This window comes from Coloeus monedula (genome assembly GCF_965178545.1).
Source record: "Coloeus monedula genome assembly, chromosome: Z".
NCBI classification, from domain to species: Eukaryota; Metazoa; Chordata; class Aves; order Passeriformes; family Corvidae; genus Coloeus; species Coloeus monedula.
In genome coordinates, this window is record NC_138822.1 from 65628395 (window position 1) to 65649305 (window position 20911).

Here is a 20911-nt window from a genome sequence, read left to right on the forward strand (position 1 = left end):
TTTGTTCTCTAATGTAAATTTTTAATGTTAAGTGTTTTCACATTGAATTGAACACTGTTTTTTGGAGTGACAGAGCTTATATTAGATTGTTTCATTCCTGGGGCTTTTTTTAGGTTTTTTGTGAAGTTCTTTTGTGTGTTTGTTTAGTAGCCATTAACATAAAACAATTGTTATAAAATTACTATTTAAAAGCAAATCTTGGTATCTGTTTTATTATTTAAAACTATGTAGGGGGAATAAATGAGCATAAAGAATGACAAATATCTTTCATGTGGGTTAAACAAAGGAATGTGAGAAACTCCTTGTTCTCATTTAAAAATCAGGCATGTTTGAGGCATACCAGTAATTCTCATTACAAAAATCACTAATAGTTTTGTGAGCTAAGTGAACTTGAGCACTTCCAATAGCTTGTTTCCTTGTGACTTGTCATCGTCAGACATTCTCATATGGTTTGCTGTAGTATTTGTGGCATTTTTGGTTGGTGTAAACAATCTTATCTGCACTTGCCTCTCCAGTAAAGGTAATGGTCCAACTTGGAATTGGATCTGCCAAGCTGTATGCCTTAACTCAGCTGCAAGTTAGTGGGCTCTTCCAGCTGTCTGCTGAGCCGCAGGGAGCCAGAGCACAGATTACTTTGCTCTTTTCCTCCTTTGCCTCACTTAAAGCTCCTTTTTTTACAGTGGTGGAGACACATTTGTTTAAAGATGTCTTCAGAAATTATGCTGCTACACTGACTTGAACTTAGGTGCACAGTATTTCCATTGACAAAAAGAAAAGTAGCACTTATTTCTTTTGAAGAGCTGAATATCTTGCATGTTTTTGAGGTGATTTTGGCAGTTGTTTTCCAAATGCATGTGTTTTGAGAGGACTGCCTCTGTTATTTAGAACTTTTCAAGCTGGGCAGATTACTTACATGACTGCATTTTTGAGTTTATTTAAATTGTTTGTGATATGTCATTCAAAATAACCCAATTTTGAAAACGAGTCTGCTAGTGTTACCTAATTTTGAGAGAGTTTGCTACAAACTGGACAATTTATTGTGCATTTTAATGGCATTTAAAAATTTTGATAAGAGCAGAAAGGGGAAGATTGGAAATAAAAGTGCTGGTGTACTGGTTCTGTAAGTACATTAGCAGGTAGGTAAACTGAATGTATGTTTTCCTGACTGAACTATGGCTCAACAAATGCTTAATGGGCTGATGAGCTTATAGTATGAAGAACTAAAACTGTGTATTTAACAAATGGCCTTCTGGCCCCAAGTCTTTGACCCTTCAGGTGAACTCTTTCCAATCACACATTTAGAAGATAATTTCTGTAGCCTACAAAACTGCCAAACCTTTTGGAAGATTGCATTATTGTCAAAGCATTGTCAGGTTACTTCTTAACAACACAGTTGTACTGTAAAAAACAGTCTTTCAAAAATAGTTTGTTTTTCTTGATGAAGCACAAGCTAGTTGTTTATCTTGTGTGGAAGTATGTGATTTCCTTTTTTTTTTTTTTCACTCTTCTATTATAAAAACCCCAGGCCTCGATCATACTGTTTTCCAGTGTGTATGAATATGTGTGTGAACTAAGTGTAACAAGGTAAGACAAAACAATTTCCATGCTGCCATTAGCCCTCCTTTTTGTAGGTGGTTAACAAAAAAATTATCCTGAAAACCTAACACTAATGTCAAGTATTGTTCACAGAAATGGATTTATGCAGGAAATCTCGGTAGCTAGTTAAGAAAATAGGTAGAATTGTAAAGCACATGAAAAGTGAAATAGTAATGTCATATATAGATGTTGGTTTTAAATAAACCTTTTAAAGTGCTGAACAGCACTTTATCTTGACAACATTATTTCTTAAAGTAATTGGGTTTAACTTACTGTATTTTGCTTCATATTAATTGATCAGTCACTATTGAATGGTGAGGCTGGGGCTGCTTTCTGTGTAAATCCTCTCAAGGATAGTTACTGAACTCCAGAAACTTTCAGAAGACATTTGGTAACTGTGGTGGAGTTGTATCTTGCTTGATTATGAACAGAAAAGAAATCTTGAAGGCTGAGAGCCTCTGCTATCTAAACTTTTGAGGACTATTTTAAAGGAAGGGGAGCTTTGAGTGCTGGGGTCAGGAGAGGTGGGACATATCCCTTGCCATCAGTATGGCAGAATCCAGATTTCACTGTCATCTGCCTTTCTACTAAAGGCAGAAGAAATCTGTTGGAAATAGTCTGATTCCAGATAAAAATCCTGCTTTTGGCCTCAGTGCCTAGCAGGTATAAGCATTACTATTTAAACACTGACAGCATGTTTGTCTGACTTCTGATGCAAAAATTAAAGTGAAGTTGAGAAGTGAAGTGGGTAAATGTAAAGAATTGTCTATTTGTGAATTTGCAGTTGTTGAATGACAACTGTAAGAGGGTGTAACAATCAACACCCCCAAGCCCATTGTAGTGGGTTGACCCAGTCTTGGTGCCAGGTGGCCACCAAAGCCTCTCTCTCATTCCCCTTCACAGCTGGACAGGGGAGAGAAAATACAACAAAGGGTTCATGGTTTTAGATAATAATTGGGAAAGATCACTCACCAGATACCATCATGGGTGGAACAGACTCGAATTAGAGGTATTAACTGAATTTATTGCTAACTAAATTAGAGCACGATAGTGTGAAGTAAAATGAGACCTTAAAACACCTTCCTCCCACCCCTCCCTCCTTCCCAGCTCTGTCTCCTCCACTCCCAGTGGTGCAGGGAGACAGAGAACGGGGGTATGGTCAGTTCATCACATGTCATTCCTGCTGCTGCTCAGGGAGAGGCGTCCTTCCCTGCTCCAGTGTGGTGTCTCCCCCATGGGAGACAGTTTTCCATGAACTTCTCCAATGTGAATCCATCCCATACAACAGTTCTCTATGAACTGCTGCAATTGTGGGTCATTCTTCCGCAGGGGCAGTCCTTCAGCCACAGCCTGCTATTCTGTGGGCTTCTCTCTCCACGGGTTGACAGCCTCCTCCTCCTCAGGCATCCACCTGCTCCAGCATGGGTCTCTTCCACGGGCTGCAGGTGGATCTCTGCATCCCCAGGGACCTCCATGGGCTGCAGGGGCACAGCTGCCTCGCCATGGTCTGCACCACGGGCTGCAGGGAACCTCAGCTCTGGCACCTGGAACACCTCCTGTTCCTCCTTCTCCCCTGACCTGGGTGTCTGCAGGGCTCTTCCTCTCACATATTCTCCTTCTGCTCTTCTCTGGTGGCAATTACAACTGCACAAAAGTTGAGTGTTTTTTCTTCTTCTTCTTATATCTGTTATCACAGAGCTGTTATCACCATTTCTAATTGGCCTAGCCTTGGCCAGCTGCACATCCATCTTTGGGGCTACCAATGATTGGCTCTGCTGGACACTGAGGAAGCTTCTCACAGCCTCTCACAGAAGCCACCCTGTAGCCCCCCAACTACCAAAGCTTGGCTATGCAAACCAAATACACAGATATTAAATGGCAATTAATTTAGTGACAGAATCTACACAGAATTTTCTGGATTTTTAAGAGCTTGTTTTGAAGCAGATTTCTTGTTTAACTTTAGTCTTGGTCAGCATGTTGAGTTAGCCAGTCTGAGTTCCAGTAATGCGAGGGTGGGAAAACTGAGTGGCAGTGAAATCAGTAAACTACTTTTCTTACCAAGTAACCAGTTAAATGTAATGTGATTATTTTTATTCAGTGTTTAGTGAATGAATATAGTGAATATACTTGTTGAAAAACTGAGCCATACACTGCACAAAGGTTTCTGTAGGCTTTGGCAGAATTTTATTATAACCACTGCATGAAGTACTTTCAGTTTGCCATGCTTTTTCTCTTGACAAACTGCTCTCATGTGTCTGGAACTGAAAGAATACTGGTTTAAAAGGATAATTTATTGTAATCAGTCTAACAATTTAATACAATGGTTATTTATAAAGTAAACATTTTTCAGTGGTTCCTCCCCAGCACCAGTTATGGCTGAATTGCTTGGCTGTCACAGTTGAGCACTCTGAAGTACCTGGTGTTCAGGACAGGGTTGGATTTATGTGTGTTTGATATCATCCATAGTTGGCTTATGGGGCAAGGTGATAATAACATTTATAACTTGCCTCTAACCATAAAATCCTTTCTCTCATGTGATCGCTAGTGTCAAAAGCAAGAGGGCTTCTCATGTTTCCATTGGTAAAGAAAGAGGATGCCCCCTACTTCTTGTTTTGTCACCACCTTTATCAGCATAGCGTGCTGAAGCAAACATTGTAACATGAATACAGGATGTGTGAAAATGGTCAGCATGAAGGCAGTGACATTGAATTGGGAAATGCTGATGCTGGAGGATGATATTTCTAGAAAATGTGAACTTAAAAGAGACTTGCAGAGGGAATATTTTCCAAATATGAAATTGATGGTGGTTTCAGATATTCAGAGACACAGGACAGAAGTTCAACTAGGAAAACAAGTGGGTAGCAAAATGAGAATGGAGACGAGGTAGATCAGATGAACTCTAACAGAGGCAGGCTTGTCTGTGTTGCATCTTGAAATGAAGGGTGAGTGTTGTGGCTAAAAACTCCTGTGAAATAGCAGTGAATAGGATGTACTTGTAGAAGTGGAAATAAGGGTGAAATTGTTTTTCTGGACTGTTCAGGTGAAGATAAATGAGAAGATGATAGTAGGGGGATATGAGGAGAGAGACGCATTACCATCTAGCTCTCTAAGCCTGCCGCTGACTTAGCCTGGAGGAGATGCAGGAGGGCTGCTAGAGAAAGGGAGCTGGTTATTAAGGTGTGCTGCAGCCTGAAAAAATAAATAAATACTACCAATAAAGGTGATTACAGTGTGAAGATTGCACGGGGTATTGGGAGAATTCATATGGTAAAGTGAGACAATGAGTGGGTATGGGAGAGACACTGTCAAATGTGCTGGGATTTTTATAAGGTATTTTTTAGAGGGAATGAGGCAAGGGAAGAGCTGATGAGTGCTTGATTGTGGAGCAAAAATCAGTATTCATATAAGCATACTTCTTTGAAAAGTTTTACATCAGCAGGAGGTACTGCATGCAAAGTGGATGTGCTGGATAATTTTTGTGGGTTAATGATATTACCACTGGTACTATGACATTCCATGATCCTGGTGTGGAAACAGTTGATTCATCAGAGTGGGATTTGCATACTAACATTGCTAATTATTGTATTTAAAAGGAGTATGCTGAGATATTGGTACCTTTTCTTCTTCCCACATACCTTAGAAATACTTCTTTGTTAGAATTTTTTTCCCCAATAATACATGTTGCAAAGCTGAACTTCTTCACATATCATTGGTTTGGACTTTAAGTGGAGATGGTGATAAAAATTAATTTAAGCATCTCTTGTTTATTCATATTTACCCCTTAACTGTAATGGTTAACCACAGCACAGTTTATTGAGATAATACTTTATGGCACGGAAGTACCTGGTTTATATGTAGAGATTGCAAAATCATATTGTTGTGCATAACAGCCCAGCTATAAATTAGACCCAAGGATAGTGGGATGTGGCCAGCTAATACTCCCTGATCTGTATTTCACATATGGTGTTCTGTTAGCCTTTTCTCTTTTTTTACCACTCTGTTTCCTGAAAATCTTTCCCAAAACACTTTACAATAGTCTTTATTTTATTGACAAAAATCCATATTTCTGTTTTGGTCTGTTTTCTGCAGGCAGAATCATAAAATCTTTATCAAGTGAAAATGGCCTTTAGCAATCTGACATCAAAGGCTGTACTACTGTATGATGAATGGATTAAAGATGCCGGTGAGTCATTTAAATCTAAAACGTACTAACTCCCAATAATTTTGAATAGCAATGTGTAGCTATGCTAGGTGTGCTGTTTATCAACTTTAAAGTAGCTTTGTCTTCTTATGAATATTTTTAAGATTTGTCAGGTTACTTATTAACATGGCAGTCTAGTTTCTGCATTTTAAAAGAGGAAATTAACAAAACTCAGGCAGTTTATGGACACAAACTCGGAGTAAATAAAGTGCAGACAGTGATTCTCCTGTGAGTGTCTCTGGCTTGCCGGAATATATCATTTGAGTTTTTCCTATGGTGCTGAATATATAGTTTTAACTCTTTTTCATTACCAAACAATTGCATTTTATCAGTTAATTAATGCAGGCACATGGTGTCACTGTATTTTGCTTTTGCGAAATGAAAAAAACCCCCAAAAACCCAAGCCCTGTTAAGTTTCAGTATTTTGAAATTAGTCCTCACAGTAGTTAACTCTGTCACAGTGGTATTTTGAAAAGGGATGTTAATCTCTTGTTGCAATTAGTAAGGGATATTAATCACACTTTGCTTTTATGTTGCCACTCTGTTATTCTGTATGCTTACCAAAAGCTGATAGAGAAGACCTCGATTTTGGGGTTAAGACCCATCAATTGCAGTGTTTCTCACTGTGGTAGAGAGATAGTGACAAGGATTAGCTAATTCCTGGAAAAAAATTGAAAAGTGGTTAAGGTGTGATAGATAAAATTACTGATTTATCTTTTCCAGCATAGCTGAGCACCACTTTTCTTGTTCTGTTGAAGCACAGCACACAAGTGAGAAGGGAGTTCAATCAGTATGACTCATGGGGGTGAAGTGGATTGGGGTGGAGCAAGCATTTCTGCTGCAGTGTCCATGACGGCAGAACTTGAGTTCTTTGTCTCCATGCCCAACAGTGCTTGCATTTGGCATTTTGTATCATAGTGTTAGTGGTGGAACATGATTTTCTCAGGATCAGGCAGGAAGAACATCAGGAAAGGTTTGGTGGGAGCAGGGCAAGGCTGGATGCAGACAAAACAGTCAGTTGTAAAGAGCTGGTGGTTCTCTTGCAGTACAAAGGAGCAGATTCCTCATGCTGTGGGTCACACAGTCCTCCTTGGTCTGTGGGCAGCAGCACTGGCACATTACAAGCTGTGAGCAGCATTATAATGTGGTCTCCTCCTCAATCTGTTTTTACCCTTCCAGTGGCTGTTAACCACATCAGAGGGTCTCATGGGTGAAAGGTTGCTTGAATGCTGTGGGTTGAAAATTCGCTGACTTGAAACATTTGGCTATGAATTAAACACTGACAAAAATAACAGTACTATAACTTTACCCTTAAAATACAGCAGCAAACCATGAAGGCAATAGTTTACTGAGTCAGTAGTTAAGTTTGGGATCATTCTGAACCAAATCTTCCAAAAGTCAGTACAAAAAAATATTAAAAGAAAAATTACATGAGGTTTGTATCAGTTTACCTGCTTATGGAGAAATATGGCAGTCTTTGGTGAGCTGGGACTCTGATGAACCACAGAAGGATGCAGTGGAATCATGGTGATGCTCAGATGAAACACCTGCTAGCCTCATCTGCAGGGAAAAGGAGTGGGGTGTGCTTGGAAGGAGGTGCCTCTGCAATATGGCTCTCTGGGATAACTGTGGAGTAACTTACAACACTTGCTTGTCGTATTACAACTTTTTTGTTGTATGAAAGCGTGTGCTTTGTCATGCTGTAAAGGCAGAAAATCATGTCACTCGTGATTCTGTGTCTCCTTTTCATTATATGTAAAAAACTGATGCAGAAAGAAGTTAAACCTTGTTATCTATGGGTTAAGCCTTGTTACATAGTCAGTATGGATTTGAGGTGAATGGACTCTGAAACATGACTGGTGACAGAAAAACCTAGACCATCAAGAATTAAATACTTTTCTGTAGCTGTTTTAGTAGGTACTGGAGACATCTGATTTCTTTTTTTTCTCCCCCCTATTCCCTCTAGATCCAAGGCTGGAAGGCTGGCCACTCATGTCTTCACCTTTTCCAACAACTTTTATCATTGGAACCTATGTTTATTTTGTCACTTCCTTGGGACCCAAACTCATGGAAAATAAAAAACCTTTTGAACTCAGGCAGATCATGACGTTTTACAATTTTAGTGTGGTAGCCCTCTCTTTATATATGACTTATGAAGTAAGTACTGTGTTTGTAAAGTATTTATGTATTTCATGTCTTTAACAACTAACTTTTAATAAATTTATTAATGTAACTCCCACACTGCAATTCTCAAAAAAATATTATTGTCATGGCAGTAATTACATTCTTCCAAGCTGTATGCTAAATTAGTTATTCTTTGAAAAAGGGAATAACTCTTACCTAGAAAGAGAGAATGTGAAACATTTTGTGTCATTATATATAATTTTAAAAGTTTGAAGTTTTCATAATTTGAATTCTTTGTACTGCAGCAGGTAAAGCAGACAATATGCTTTTCTTAGTATTTTGTAATTGTTTCTGTCCTACTAGGTGATAGTGTGACCACCTGCCCTTAAGGAGCAACAGCTCATGTTTCAAATGCTGTATAGAGTATGTCTGCTGTGAAATAGTCCTCAGTTAGATCTGCCTTTTAAATGACAGAAATCAATGGCAGATGTTAACAAAATCTAATTCAAGGCATTTTTGTCCTTTAAACATACAAACAAAAACCCTCTAAACAAAAAACCTCCAACATCTGCCCCCTGCTTTCCCCCTGAAGCCCAAATTATGAATATCTTTAACACAGATTTTCCCCACAGCCCCAAAATAGCAAATTCTCTTTATTCTGAAAGCAACGTTGAGATTTTGCTGCTGTTGGGCTTTACTTGTTTGTTGGGGCTTGGTCAGCTTTGGTGGGGTTTTTTGAAGTGTAGCTATTTGTTGATGGTATTGTGTGGATGACAGCCTTACACGTTTGCTTGGTAAAGCGTCCATATTCTAGTACTGACCCTCTGTGTGACTCTCAGGCTATGTGGCTATTTCAGGTTTGGCAAACTAGTAATAAAAAGCTGTCAGATTATTGTGCCAAATTGACAGGGTATGTTCCTGTCAGCTTGATTTGCATTAATCCTATCATGAGTTACAGTGAGCTACCTGACATTTCTTCTAACCTCTCTAAAGGCACTACAGGAGCAGCTACTTTGTGTCATGACTGCTGTTCAGAAATTGGTGGGCAAGATGAATGCTTTTGCTATTTAGTCAATTTTTTTTTAAATTGCCAAACTTCTTTTTGGAATTTGGTTCCAGGTTTGGTTTTGGTTATAGACCTCAGAAACAAACAAACAAACAAGCCCCACCAAAAAACCCACAAAGAAACAATCAAAGAAAAAAATTAAACTTCTGTTAGTGTCTGACACTACCACAGTATTCAATAAGTCTGCTGTCAAGACTTCCATGTTACAATTTCATGAAAGAGTGCATGGACAGAGTGTAAATGATTGAATTTCTGCTATTATCTGGTGGTAAGCAAGAAGATGATTCTTTCCTTTTTTGGAACCAAGTCACTTGGTGGGTATTTTAGTACTGTACAGTCTTGCTGGTGTTCCAAAAAAACCATCTTTTTTTTAAGCAATCAGTTCCTTTAGGAAGTTAAAAGGACTAAAGCCCTGCTTCTGTTAGGAGAGGTGAAGCTCTTACCATGCATGAGTGGACAGTGATGATGAGAAGCACTTTGTAAAGATACAAAATACAGATGTCATAGTGGCTGGCAGTAGAATAAGCCAAGCATAATACTAATACTGTTGCTCCTGTCCAAACTTTAATATATTCCAAGAGAAAAGATTAAATTATATTTGGTACATATAATCCTTTGGTCATATGTGTGCTCTCAGTTGTAGCTTCTCATCACTCGTATGAGTGGAAAACTTATCGAACCATGCAGTTTAAGTAAGCAGAATTTTAGAAATTATGGTACTAAATATATATTGTGCATATTGATCTGTACCTTGTCTTTAATGATAATTAGCAATGGCTTTCTGTTGTGCTGGTTTTGCTAGAGTATTAAGATGGTGTGTTGTATTCTTTTTAGTATTAAGATAGCTGTGATAGCAATTTTCAAAAGAATTATATTTGGTTTTGTGGTCTGATTTACACAGTAAGTTGTTTTTAACACTGGTTTTAAGATGCATTTGTTTCTTCTCTTCAGTTACTAATGCTGAAATAATGGGTGTAGGAAAAAACTCTTGTCTATGGGTGGGGTGCTGGAATTACAAATTCATTAATCTGCAACAGCAAAGGATTTTGTGGTAGCTATCCTGCACAGAGGTAGATGATTGACAACGTTAACTGATTTAAGGTGTTTTTAATATTGTTTTTCCCCTCCTGCTTAGTGATTGCAAAAGTAATCCAAAATTAACGAATTTTTCAAAAGATGTAAAGTTAATCTTTGCCCTTTCCTTTTTCTTTCCTCCAGTTTCTTATGTCAGGCTGGGCCACAGGATACTCATTCCGGTGTGATATCGTTGACTACTCGAGGTCACCGACAGCTCTAAGAGTAAGTTGACAAAGACGAATTGTTATCATAGAACCATAGAATGGTTTGGGTTGGAAGTGACCTTGGAGATCACCTAGTTCCAACATCCCTGATATGAGCAAGGACACCTTCCACTAGACCAGGTCGTTTAAAGTAGTGTGTTATACATTTACTTTATTTTTAGAAATGCATTTTGAACAGCCTGCTTTTTGAATGCACTGTTGTAGAGTGGAGTGCACTACACGGAAATGCCCTCTTGCATAATGTAGAGCATGTGAGTTAACTGGAGGGATGGGTTGATTCATTGGTTGGGATAAAGAAAGAGGCAAGGAATTCATTGGCTTGTTCTTGTTGGTTTAAAAATTCCTTCAAGTTTAAAAATTGTTTTGTGTTTTTAAAGAAAAAACAAACTGTACATTTAAATATTTCTGTCAACCTTGGAATATCACTTGCCCCAGTAATTTTCTTTATATAGATACTTATTTGTCCTGCTCAGTTTTGTTTATGACTTTTATGATTTGACAATTTGAATTTTACTCTTGCAGATGGTGCGAACTTGTTGGCTTTACTTCTTTTCCAAGTTCATTGAATTATTAGACACTGTAAGTATTTGTAGCCTAATAAAAGAGGTGGTTCTGTTTCCTTTTCACAGTAGAAGAACTGGTGCTGTTCAGGGCTGAGGATATAAGTTGCTTTTTATTTAGTCCTTCAAGCTTCAATTATTAGAATGCCATCAGGGTGTTTACCCCTATTATCTCTTTGTATCTTATTGTCTTGTTACACTGTTCTTCCTTCATTATCAGGAAAAATGTTAATGAGGGAAGACATCTTTAAATATTTAGGAAGTCTGGATAACTTGTCTGTTTAACAGCTGAGTACACTAATCTGTTATGCTATGGCAATGCTTGTCTCAACACTGCAGATAAAAATCAGTTGATTATTCTGAATATTTTTTTCACATCATCTTCAGATTTTATCTTCCCCATTCGTATCAGCAGCAGCTCTGAATGCAAGACAAAATTGCCATAACTACTTGCTCTAAATTCATGAGATTGCCTTAAGTGTCATGACTATAGAGATGTCTGATGTCAGGCTGGCTGTCTAACCTGTTTCAAAGAAAGTCTGAGCAGCAATGCATTGAAGCAGAATGCAGACCTCGCTCACCAGCAGCCGCCGTGTACCTTTCTCTCTTAGCAAGACTGGCACAAAATAGGATTGACTGAGATATTTTCAAACCAGCTTCTGGGTGTTGGAATCAGCAGTTCTATTTGCCCTATTGTTTGGGGCACAACAGTGTTAGTTCAGGAGCTGACTCATGAGCATTGAGGATGTTCTACATCCTCTGAGCAAAGCCGGCCATCTGACTTTCATCTGCAGATGTTCATGATTCAACACTGGAAGATCTTACTTACTAAACCAAATTGAATGGTAATGGAAGTGTCAGGAATGCTAAAGCTGGAAAATCCTGACGAGTTTATTCCTCTATTTGCCTTTATTCCCTACAGGTTACAGTGCTCCCTTTAAATTAGTCCTGAGCCTGATTTTTTTTTTAAATTTGTTTTGTTTGAATACAGACAATTAGGTACCTGTTTCTCATCAGCTTTTTTGTTTCATTGCAGAAGTAACTTCTTAGCTGTATTTAAATCAGCTGATTCCAAATGTTTTCTCTGGCATACCAGACTTCTCTTCTTCTGTGTTTGTTTGCTTGCCATCTGATACTACCCTTTCCATGACCTGACTTCTCCTTACAGTTTTCTTGCTGTCTTCCCTTAACACTTCCCTTGATGCCTGTCCTTTAAAATGTGGCCTGTCAATATCAATTAAGAATACCTACCTATATGCTGTACAATTTTGATGTTTTCCAATGGTAGCTAAGTCAGAGTTCATAATATAGTGCTATTTCTCTAACATAGTATTTTCTACTGTTAGTCCCTCAGTTAATTTTCTTAAAGGGCCTTTCCTTAATAGTTCAGGGGACTTAAAATCTGGTGCTTGTAGAGACTTCTTAATCCAAGCAAGTCCATCTTACACTGTTACACCTACTACTGCACATGTAGGTGATGGCTTAACCTTTGATATTTGGTTTCAGAACTTGCCTTGGCTTTTGAGATTTCACAGGTGGATTTTACATACTGGTTTTAAGTTTTTTTGAAAACTAGTTTGCATAGCCAGACACTCACTCAGTTTTCCTTCTTCTTCCAACACTGTAACTGCGAAGAACTTTTATATGTATAGTAGTGAGCAACCAGCACTGATGCATACAGTTTTCTTTAAGTATGTTGGGCTTGATTATCTTCTGTAACATTCTGTTCATTAAAAATCTGTTTCAGATATTTTTTGTGCTGCGTAAGAAAAACAACCAAGTTACATTCCTGCATGTCTTTCATCATTCCATCATGCCATGGACCTGGTGGTTTGGAGTCAAATTTGCTGCAGGTAGTGGATAGAGAGTGGAGTTTAAGTTGAATGTATCTTCTGGTAGTGAAAGTTTACCCATGGTAGACAAAAAAAAGAAGAAGAAACAGAATTTAAAACCTTGGAAACATCAGTGGTTTTAAATTTAGATTTCTGCAGTATTTTATGGAACAACTGAGATCACCATAATTATTTAAATGGGTGGGGATTACTCATTTTTCCTATTTGACAGCATTTTGTGCAGTGTTGATTTCTTATGGGGGAAAGAGGTGCAGAGAAGAGAGTTGTGTACAAGCAAAAAACATTATTAGATGAAAAAGAGAAGTGATGGCAAAATCATAACTGCTAGGGGAGATAGATGAAGCAAATAACTCTGTTGAAACTACTTCAAAACCATTTATCTCCCTGAAATGTTAGAACTGAGTTGGAGGGGAGGACTGCATTCATTTTTTTTTTCCTGTTTGAGAATTATTCAGCCTTTGTTGCAGTTATTTTTACTGGCTTTAGGTAGCATGTGTGGGATTTATTTACATCTAATACTTCAGCTTTCACAAAACTACACAAATATTTTTCTGGACCTTCTTTATTAAAGAAACATATTTGAATTGTTTTCAATTTAAATTCTTTGACCACTATCAGCTTACCTTCACTTTCTCCTTTCCTGCTTGGTGTGTCTATGCATGCATTTTCCTATGCTATATTATCAGTGTGCATCGCTAAAAAAGACAACTTACCATGAGAATAGTCTGAAAAGCACAGAGTAGAGAAATGCACAGTCATTTATTAATCCATTTTTGGGACAGCTTAGGCTTTTTTAGGAGTTTCTACTGAAAAATAGCAGGGTTTTGTACACGTTTATTTACTTTTCCTGGAAACATGTTTTGTGGGGTTTTTTTGCTTGTTTGTTTTTGGTTTTGTTTTTTTTTTGGTCCCAGAAAATTGGTGATGAATTGATGAAGCAGTTGTTCCATTGCTTTTCAATCTGATCTGTTAATGTCTGTTTTATGAATACAAAAATAAGACTTGGAAGCACTCCAGAAAATTTGTAGCTCTTTTGAGCCTTTCCAGTGTGCAGCTTTTCCTTGTATATAAACGGATATACTTCTGTTGTATTTGTTGAGCTTCTGTTATTAGGAAAGTGGTGGATTGATTATGTATTTCTCAAATCTTGCTGAGCAACTGGTATTAATAATAAAACTGAATGGTTGTCTCAGCATACACCCCAGTGTGCTTATAGGTCTGCAAAAGGGAACCTGCAGCAAATAGCAGTCCCTTCTCTTCAACCTTGAAAATTTTCCACTTATAGGTGATTAACTTTCTGCTTTTTATCTGGACGTTGGATCAGTATACCAGCTACAGGCTTCTGATTTGGCATCAGATTCAAATTTCCCGTGTGATAATTTGACAAATACTTTCAGCAAAGTGTGCAACAATTGTTTTGTGCTCTGCTAGTAATAGTCCCTCATGTTTATGCAGAGCTGTGTTTATTCCAAAAACTCTATTGCTTATCTTTACACTTATCTTTCCAAATACTGTTGTTCGATAAATTTAAATTTTTTTCCAAGAATTTTGGTCCTGCTGATGTTTACCTTGTATTCAGTTTCATCAGTCCTTTTCCTTCTAAATAGAAGCATCTGTCAAGTTTTCAACCTGTCTGTAAAAAAACCAACAGGTTTGGATGGAGATGCTGGTTTTTCCCTGCTCTGATACAAATAGAGAATTATAAAATGGTGCTTAGTACAGTGTTGCTTTTTGGAGCATATTTTTGTACTGTTGAGTAGGTTCTTTTTTCCTCTGCTTTACTATTTATTTTTTCTTCTGAATATTCACTGTGCAAGCCAAAAAAAGTATGTATATTTGAACTGTAAGAACATTCAAATTATTTTTAAAAATACAAATAGCTAAGTTTCAAAGAAAGTTTGCAATCACAGCGGGAGGAGTTATGCCCTCTCAAGCTGGAAGATTAGTGTGAACTACTAAAAACACAAAATATGTTTTATTTTTAATTGGAATGATTCTAAATGGGAAAATGGCACTCTTTTCTCTCACTAAATGTCTCCTTTTATGTAATCTTGTTTTCTTTCTGATGATCATTGTTTTCATATTCATGTTTCTTTTAAAAATACTTTGCTATCTGCTGCATCTTGGATCCCTTTTACCTCTTAATTTCTCGCATTCATTAAAATAAAACTCCTCTGAGCAGGATCATGTAGCTCCATGGTTAATCTCATGGAAAAGGAAATGTTTCCTTACTTATCTCTGAAGTGCTCATGTGTTACCAGTTTCAGTCATAAATTTATGCCAAAGTGGGTCCTATTTAAGTTCGCCTTTCACTGTAAGTATGTTTTGAGACTGACAATGAATTTGTGAGACCTTTGCTTAATTCATGATTACAAAAACTTTCTGTTTGAAACTGTATTTCATTCCTTGGGAATCTGGAAATCTCTATTGAGAAGAGAGTTATTATTCCCTACAACTTTTTGAAGTTCATCATTATGTCCAGAAATGAGGCAGAACCCAGAATGCTTTCTACTAAATTTTCTGTGTCTCCATCAAATATGTGTTTTAATAAAAAATAATAAAAAAATGAACCCGAAGAACAAAAAAATTCATGAAAATGTTTTTACAGGTAATTAGATCAGCTGGGTTTTACTGCTGTTTTGGAAATGCTTAGATAAACCTTTTCTGAGACAGGAAACTGATATGATCTGTCAGAACTGGTATCAACCCAATTCAGGTAAAATACCTTGAGGGTTAGTCAAAGTAAGGTTTTGTGGTATGTGTTTTTCTTACCCTGGCTCCAAACAATCAGCTAGGACCTGAGTGGCTTTTAAAATACCTGCTGTAATACTACTACTATGTGTTATTTTTCTGCAGGTGGTTTAGGAACATTTCATGCTTTGCTGAACTGTATTGTGCATGTTGTTATGTACACTTATTACGGAATCTGTTCTTTGGGACCAGCCTATCATAAATATTTGTGGTGGAAAAAATACATGACAACTATACAACTTGTGAGTAACTGCTTTTCACATATGCGCCTCTCAAAAATCTGATTGTAGCTAACATTGATTCAATGTCCTTTTAGTTATGCTCATTTTAAGATTTATTCATTATTTAATTGAGGATAACAAAAGATGTGAGGTCTCCACAGTGATACACTTAAATGTCCTGACTTCAGCATTCACTATAATCACAGATTTAGACACATAAGCTTTTCAGTTATGCAGTACTTAGGAAAATATATTTGCAAAACTCATTGCTTGTATAAAAATTATTAAAATATAAATTTACACTACGAAAATATAATTAACGTACAGAATACACATGTAATTAGTAACTACATGTAACATGTAGTAAGGAAAATTACTTCTCCAGAATTTGATGTCTGTTATTTCACAGAAAATGTTTCTGTTTAGAAAATTTACCTCTCTCCAACCCAGAGCATTAAAAACCACTCTTGCAGTATATTAAGTGTTTTATCAGCTTTAGGTCACTTTCAAAAGGTTACTCCTCTGGGTGCTTTTTCATGCCCATCTCTTTTAATAGATGGATTTTCAAAATTCACCTTCTGGCTAAACAATTGGCTTATCATGAGCAAGGATGCTGATGGAGGAGGGAAAGGAGCACCCTGTCTGCTTGCACCAGGACTGGTGTTAGCAGAATAGTTCATGTAACACATGCAACTCTGAACAATGTAGCTTGAATATTTATAACTCAGTCTTTTTGACATGGAGGCACTACCAGTGGACTATTAACTTGGAGTTCATGTGGAGTGTCTTTTTGTCACATGCTAGTGTGCAGGGAAGGTGGGAATTCTTGTTCCCCAACCCTGTAATGGTTGCTTGCCTTTTTTTTTCCATGGCTAATTTTTCTAAAGGAGCTTCCTATCTGTCACTGGACAAACACTGTCTGCTTCCTTCCTTTTTATCTGAACTGGCCTGGGTAGAATCCCATTCTCCTACTACGAGTTTATTAGTTTGTCCCAGAGCTCTCTTCCTTTATTATGTAAACCTGTTCTTCAGTGGAATAATATTCTGGGGAGATGGGCTATAAAGGTGCATCTGTGTCATATTAAGAAGTTAAATGTGTCCCTGTTGCTCCCTGCTTTCCTTCCACTCCCCCACTATCTGTTTTTCAGCATATGAGCTATGCTGAATTATTTCAAACTTGTGTAGTAAGTTTGTAATTTATTTTAAAAGTACTTATTTTCTTCACCTTTTTCCTCCAGGTCCAGTTTATTATGATTACAGTCCATATAGGACAAATCTACATCATGGATGATTGTCCGTACCAGTATCCAATTTTCATGTTTATTATTTGGCTTTATGGCTCTATGTTTTTAGTCTTGTTTCTCCACTTCTGGTACCACGCTTACACGAAGGGACAAAGACTGCCAAAAATGGCAAGAAATGGCATCAGCAAAGATCAGTGAAACAAATTCTTGTCTCTAAAACCAAAAAAGTGTATATGTCAAAGGGGAAACTTGCACTACTTGACAATCAAGATGTTTAGGTGCGCACACTACATGGTGTATATTTTGTATGTTTTCTTCCAAATCAGAATTTGTATTTTTACCATAAGTTATTTGGGATTCAGAACATGGGAGTGGGGAAAGACTGTGCATCTCTGGTTACAGAAAAAAAAAAAGCACAAAAAAAAAGATAATTGGAAAAACTAAAATGTGTATGACAAGTACTGAGTACTTTGAACACTAAGGGGGATACAATTACTTCACTTTAAATGTTGTAAGTTGCTAAGACTGTTAGCTGCATTTTATTTTAAGAATGACTCTTCAGTAAGTACTGTTTATAGAATTTAAGGCATATTAATATAGTTAATACATAAACATTGTTACATCTGTTTATAAACTATATTACTTTAAAGGAAGGATTGTATGTTAATCTGTCAAGACATAGCGCTTCATTTGAAGATCACAGATTTTTGGATATACTGTCTTTTACTAAAAGATCTTAATTCATTTCATGTTCTACTCAGTTGAACATTATCATAAATGTTGGAAAGCTACTAATATGGGGATTATCTGAATTTTTTTGTAGCATAGTGATCAAAACATCTTACTGATTTGTTCGCTGTAGTAGCCAAATATACTTATTCAATGTATCTATGGATATACTTTATATTGGTAGCCTGTGCTGTTTGTGAAGGGGGCGAGGGGGACTATGGAATCTTTCGATTCAATAGCCAAAATCTTAGTACTCAAATAAAATGTAAAGAAAAATTTTTTTTTTGTGTTAAGCTTAAATGTAACCTACCATGATTGTACTATGCTCTACTTTCTTCCATTTCCATTATCTATTGAAATACATGCCTAGAAAGAGTTTGTGTCATTTTGGTTTTTTTATTATTATGGCTTGTTTTTATCAGCTCAAGGTTAAAGTTACTCCAGTTACCTTGTCTGGAACCAAGCAAAAAGATATGTGACATTCTCTGAGCTTCTGAAAGTGGGGCAGGCAGTGGTGACTGGGCATGGCTCCAGTCTGTGTAGAATTAACCAGTATGTTGTTTTCCAAGGTTAGGCAGATTGTTAGGGTCACATTTGCGTAGAAATCAAAGGAACTAGCTATTTGTAATTTGCATTTGTACTGCATGAATTTATTAAGGAACTGGTGCATGCAAGAGACCTGGAAATGAGGAATTAAAAGTGTTTAGATTAATGTTACCATTAAAGGTACTGTTTTCGACAACTCCAAAGAAAAGAAACTTGCATTATTTGCTTTTTACTTAATCTGACCTGTGGGATTTTCAAGTACCCAAAGCTTTGGCAGATTTTAGTAGCCTCCCTGTTGCACAATTCCAAGAGAGTAAGCTTTGTTACCTGAACACTTTTATTTTACTGACACTTACGGTGCATTGTAAATGCTAAAGGAATGTAAACTTTAGGTTAGATGTGAGTTGCAAATGTTTTCTTTTGAGATTACATCAAGTTTTCTTTATAAAGCAAATTAATAATAATTTATATTTTATCTATTCACTATTTAATCCCTGTAGATGTCAGCACTCATGGCAGCTTGAAAGTAGATCTCAGAAAGTACTAGGATGACTTGAGATCTAAATTGCAACCGCTGAACTTAAGATGCTTGATCCTAGCTAGAATCATCAGTGCTGAGTTCACGGCTCCCTGGCAGTGCATGTGGAGAGGTGCTTTATCACAAGATCCTAAACAGCTGTGATGTTGCTCAGGGACCACACCTTTTTTCAGTGGGAAATGCAGTCCATCACTGACTCAAATTCTCAAGTCCAGCCAGCCTCTGCCCCATATGTAAGCCCTTAGCTTCCAGTGTTAGGGGGGCTTTCCTTAAGGACAAAGACCCTATTGATGTTTTTTCGAATAGCAGGAAAGGATTTGCCAGTTTTATATTTGAAATGTTTTCTCTTTTTTTATGTATGTATATATATATGTGTGTATATATATATATGTAGATATATAATTATTTGTTACATAAGTATTGAAGAAGGAAGTGGGACAATTTGGTTCTTGTAGGCCTTCTTGAGCCTGCACATTCAAAAATGTGTTTGGGAATGCTGTAATAGCTAGTCTGTAGTGAAAACTGGGTAATAGTACCCTCTGGTTCTTGTGCAAGGAAGCAGGCACTAATCTGTGCAGATAATTTCTGTGCTGGCAAGGGAAGTCCTAGTTCTGATCTCTGATTTTGCAATCATACCTCCTTCCCAGTCCCATAAATATGGATGGAGAAATGCATCCTGCAGCTGAGTGTGAAGGGACTTGTTTGTTGGTTGTTGAGCTTGATCTGCAACTGATTTTTCAAATTCACTTGGGCTTAAGTGGGAGCTGAAACTATGCACAGTCAAAACTAAGGAGTGCTGCATGTGGGCAGGTGCTGAACAGAAAGGAGCCTGGAAAACTTCCAATTCCAGCAGTTGTACACTAGCCAACAGCTTCCAGAGTCAGTTTTTTGAGATTAAGAACTAATAAACAGGAGCAGAAACTACAGATGCTAATCATTCTGTGGGCTGTCAGCAAGTGCCGTGTCAGATTCCCGCTGCATAATTTCTTGCACAGTGGTTTAGTTTTCTGTGAGTTATGAAGCATTTGGAGAAAGAGAAGGCAGCGTTTCCCTGGCTTGTATAGATGCAGCCTAAGAGGATGCATATAGTTTAAGCGTGCCAATGACATCAGCTCAAAACAAATCCTGTCCTCCTACACACAATGTGAGAATCACACAATGTTTATCTGAACCTAAAAACTCTGCATCTCACATACTTATGTGTATACTTTTGAGTTAGGCTAGAAAGAGGGGTGCAACACTCAGCTAAGTCATCCATGTTATGGTGAATGTTGTCTGACAAATGAGGTTGACATTTTGTTTTCCTTATACCTGGCGGAGAAGAAACACTGATGTTACCAGCCACTCCTCTCCTATGAGAGGCCTAAAAATTGACAGAGATAGTTCATCTGTAATGGGTATCAAAGGAGTTTCAGTTACATCCCTGCCAGTGCAGGATAGTTAACCCTGTATCAAAATCTCCTACCTTAAAATGGAGGTTTCCTATTTACTTTCCAAATCACCTTTTCTTTAAAATGCTCATAAAAAGCTAATATACAACAACTCAATGAGTTCTATGGCACCAGCATCAACCCCTGTCTTCTGTAGGGATAAGATCAAATGTAATTGCAAGTAATTATCATCCCACACGCTGCCTGAATTCAGAATAAAACTCTTGAACAAAAAATTTGCTTGGAAACAATTTAAAAGATTGAAAACTGAGGGTTTGGAGGGTTTTTTTAGTCTGATTTTTTGTTCTATTTGTTTCATTAATGCCAAGGCCGTATTCTCTTTATTGGGGCAGCAGTTCACTGGCCAGTGTTTTCCTGACATGGTTTAACCTGTTGCCACACACAGAATCACCGAATGGGTCAGGCTGGAAGGGACTACAGTGGGTCATTTGGTCCAACCTCCCTTCTCAAGCAGGCATCCCAGTGCAGAATTGAGTCCGCATGGTTCTGGAGTATATCCATGAGGGAGACTACACAACCTCTCTGGGCAATCTGTTCCAGTGCACAGTACCCACACAGTACAGAAGTTCTTCCCCATGTTGAGGGGGAACTCCTGTGCAGCAGTTTTCTGCCCGTTGTCTCTTGTCCCACTGCTCCGCACCACGGAGTAGAGCCTGCCTGCTGGCACGGTCTCGTCGGGATTCACCCGCACGGACACTGCGGCCCGCAGGCCGCGGCGGATCCGCCCCCT

The 20911-nt window shown here is 37.7% G+C and overlaps 1 protein-coding gene across 1 annotated transcript; it reads left to right on the top strand.

Annotated features, from left to right (window-relative positions):
* Nucleotides 1-5701: 5701 nt before the first annotated feature.
* ELOVL7 (ELOVL fatty acid elongase 7) lies at nt 5702-17115 on the top strand (the record flags this gene model as incomplete). Its single annotated transcript, XM_082301522.1, has 7 exons — nt 5702-5779; nt 7764-7954; nt 10206-10286; nt 10811-10867; nt 12596-12701; nt 15558-15694; nt 16912-17115. Exons 1-7 carry the CDS (start codon nt 5716-5718, stop codon nt 17113-17115), a joined length of 840 nt encoding a protein of 279 aa, XP_082157648.1. The 5' UTR covers nt 5702-5715.
* Nucleotides 17116-20911: the final 3796 nt, after the last annotated feature.